This window comes from Chaetura pelagica, unplaced genomic scaffold, assembly GCF_000747805.2.
Source record: "Chaetura pelagica isolate M959 unplaced genomic scaffold, ChaPel_1.0 scaffold232, whole genome shotgun sequence".
NCBI classification, from domain to species: domain Eukaryota; kingdom Metazoa; phylum Chordata; class Aves; order Apodiformes; family Apodidae; genus Chaetura; species Chaetura pelagica.
Genome location: NW_009952441.1, coordinates 579,192 through 580,250, shown reverse-complemented (window position 1 = coordinate 580,250; position 1,059 = coordinate 579,192). Strand labels below are relative to the sequence as shown.

The following is a 1,059-nucleotide window of genomic DNA, read 5'->3' as shown; positions in this document are numbered from 1 at the left end:
GGGGCCCGGCGGGCGCTGCCAGGGCTGGATCTGCCCCCGCCCCGCCCCACAACCCCCCTCTTGACACACGGGACAACCACAGCACAGGAGGAGCAGTTTATTCCAGGGAAGGTCTGTTTTCAGATGACCGAAGGTTACAGCAGAGTCACACCAGAGCCACAGCAGGAGCCTCACGGGGTCTCCCCAGGCTGCCAGGGACAGCCCGGCCCTCCCGTGTGTCACACCCCACCCCACCAGGGCTCCACACCCTCAAGAACAGGTACACTGCACTGGTGCACAAGAAATCTTTCAGCAGATCAGACTTACCCAGCTCCTCATCACTACTGGCCCTGCTGAGAATCATTTCAGAATCCTAAGGAGTTTCTCCTTCCCACAGGGAAAAGCTGGTTAGAAGGGCCAACACAGCCATCCCTTCAGTTCTGGGCACCAGCAGCAGATTCCCAGGCAAAGGTCTGTGTCCAAAAGAAGCCTCTAGAGCTCTCCTGGTCCATGCCAGGAGTGAGCTTCATACTGGTCTCAGCCGTGGTTCTTCCTCCTCCTCGTGGTTTGGTGGCTGCTGGGGCATTTCTTCATCTCTTGAGTCTTGCTTGTCCCTCTCTGCTTGCAGCCAGCTCTGAGGAGCTATCATTTTCTTTGGCCCATAGGGTGGAGGCCCAATCAAAGCTTCAATGTCATCATAATTTATCACTTCTTTCTCCAGGAGGGCATCAGACAGCTAGAAAGAGTAAACGAGGCTCAGTGAGGTACAAGGGTCTGATAACAGCCCCTGGACTGCTCTGAACTCCCCCTGCCAGCTCAGCTCCCAACATCTGGACACAGCATCCCAGGAGGGGCAGATGTGGCTGGCACACCATGGAGGGGGGGACCCAAAAACCTGTAGGCGTCAGGACAAGGTTCTCCAGGCTGCCAGGTCCTTTCACAGGACCTTTGGCCTGTTTTTGGCCAGGAATACACAGAATGACCAGAAGGAATTAAGCCAGCTCTAGAGGATGGTCTGGGAACTCCAGGGGCAAGCAGAGAAGTGCCCTTCCTGCCACTGCACGCGTGATCCCGCCCCTC

At 56.7% G+C, this 1,059-nt stretch overlaps 1 protein-coding gene across 1 annotated transcript in view; it reads right to left on the bottom strand.

The window, feature by feature from the left end:
• Window positions 1–505: 505 nt before the first annotated feature.
• The window catches only part of SPG7 (spastic paraplegia 7 (pure and complicated autosomal recessive)), a 77,860-nt gene continuing 77,306 nt past the window's right edge, over window positions 506–1,059 (bottom strand). Inside the window, exon 17 of the mRNA XM_010008453.1 lies at window positions 506–715. Coding sequence (XP_010006755.1) covers window positions 506–715 — 210 coding nt within the window. The remainder of the gene's footprint in view (window positions 716–1,059) is intronic.